The sequence below is a fragment of the Daucus carota genome, chromosome 8 (assembly GCF_001625215.2).
Source record: "Daucus carota subsp. sativus chromosome 8, DH1 v3.0, whole genome shotgun sequence".
NCBI lineage: Eukaryota > Viridiplantae > Streptophyta > Magnoliopsida > Apiales > Apiaceae > Daucus > Daucus carota.
In genome coordinates, this window is record NC_030388.2 from 2,814,396 (window position 1) to 2,816,086 (window position 1,691).

General features: G+C 33.5%; 1 protein-coding gene across 1 annotated transcript; it reads right to left on the reverse strand.

The window, feature by feature from the left end:
- Positions 1–955: 955 nt before the first annotated feature.
- On the reverse strand, positions 956–1,474 carry LOC108197942 (zinc finger protein 4-like). Its single transcript, XM_017365679.2, has one exon. It carries the CDS (start codon positions 1,472–1,474, stop codon positions 956–958), a length of 519 nt encoding a protein of 172 aa, XP_017221168.2.
- Positions 1,475–1,691: the final 217 nt, after the last annotated feature.

Consider the following 1,691-nt stretch of genomic DNA (forward strand, 5'->3'; position numbering starts at 1 on the left):
TTAAATCAGATTTTTCGTATTTTGTATATCTTTCGTATGATGAAAAAAGATACTCGCTCCGTCCCAAAATACATGTCGCTTTGACTTTTTGCACGTAATTTGATGTGCAAATAAAACATACTTCTATACATTATTTTTGAAATTTATTTTTTCTGAACAAAAGTATAACATCCATATTTTTATTCAGAAAAAGAAAATTTGAAAAATAATATATAGACATATGTTTTATTGGCACCTCAAATTACATGAAAAAAGTTAAGGTGACATATATTGTGGGACGGAGGGAGTATTTGGGTGTAAGAGATTAAAGTTAGAAAGGATTACTGTAATGGTTGGTGTTTGTATTGCAATAGAACACATTCGAGTTGAAAAGAGTTATCTGAAGGTGCTTGTTAAAGAAATATATTCAAAATTGGATATTTATAATTTTATTTTTAATGTCATTATAATTGTTTTTATAAAATATTATATGATAATATGTTGTCATCTCTAAGACTAAAACTATTTAACAATGTAAGAGTAATATGAGAGAGACTACCGAACAAAAAAATATAACCAAAATTTTGAACTACAAATTATATCCATGTTGACTATTATTATAGTATAATACAGACACATTATAGTTTTCACAAATCAATATATACACTTCCTCATTAAAAAAATTGAGTTATTATTTTATGTAGTTTTCACTTTTTTTTATATATGTCATTTTAAAGGATAATGAGACTCTTATTTAATCAATAGCACTATAACCCTTTCATATACAAATTACTTATTTAATTCATTGACCGAATTGGACCAGAAATATATATAAAGAGACATTAATAATTGGAAAAAAAAAACAAAACATTTATATGGATATTGGTAGAATTTCCAATCAATCCGAAGGGCAGTAATAATTTTGGCAAATTAAAAAAAACAAGCAGAAATAACGGTACAAGTAAATTCCCTTCCCCTAGAGCTTAAGATCCAAATCCACAGCATTCTCTTCTTCATGCCCTATTGCAGGACCGCTTCTTGCTCCACCGGGTAGAGGAGCGGTGGGTGCAACAGAAGGCCCCAACAGATCAGGCACTTCAAAAAACCTGGAACTTCTGATGGCATGACCCCGTTGAGAGGCTGGTGGAGGAAGATTCAGGGAGGATCCTGCCGCAGGTCTAAGAGGTGTCAGAGCAGCTGATGCGGTAGCAGCCTGAGTTGCATACTCCTCTCTTCTCCTCTTGTTCTGAGGATTGATGCCCTGGTAGTGGGTCTCAGCCTGCCGCTTTTCCGCTTGACGCTGCTCCTTGTGAGCCTTTTGGTGCCCACCCAGGGCCTGGTGGGTAGAGAAGGTTATGTCACAATAAGTGCAACCATAAGTTGTTGCACTGGCCGGTGCTATGTTGCTGGTGGTATTCAGTGACGTTGAAGAATCGGCCGGTTGTGTCCTTCTAATGGAGGAAGAGGACGAGAAGATAGAGAAGGAATTAGACATTTTTTGGTGCAGCTAGAGATGTGTTCGGCTCAAATGATGTTTGTGTTTGTAAGAATACCTTTAAATACATAACTATGTCATATTAAGTGTATCTTATGTATTTATTACTAATGTAATTTATTACAAGATACTGGATTTACAAATCTTGTATCTAAAATCTCTTTAATCGGATATTATATCAAAAAAATATCTACATTAATTTTATATATAAAAAAAT

Excerpts from the sequence above, each read along its gene's own strand:
- LOC108197942 (XM_017365679.2), bottom strand. The coding sequence starts at position 1,474 with ATGTCTAATTCCTTCTCTATCTTCTCGTCCTCTTCCTCCATTAGAAGG.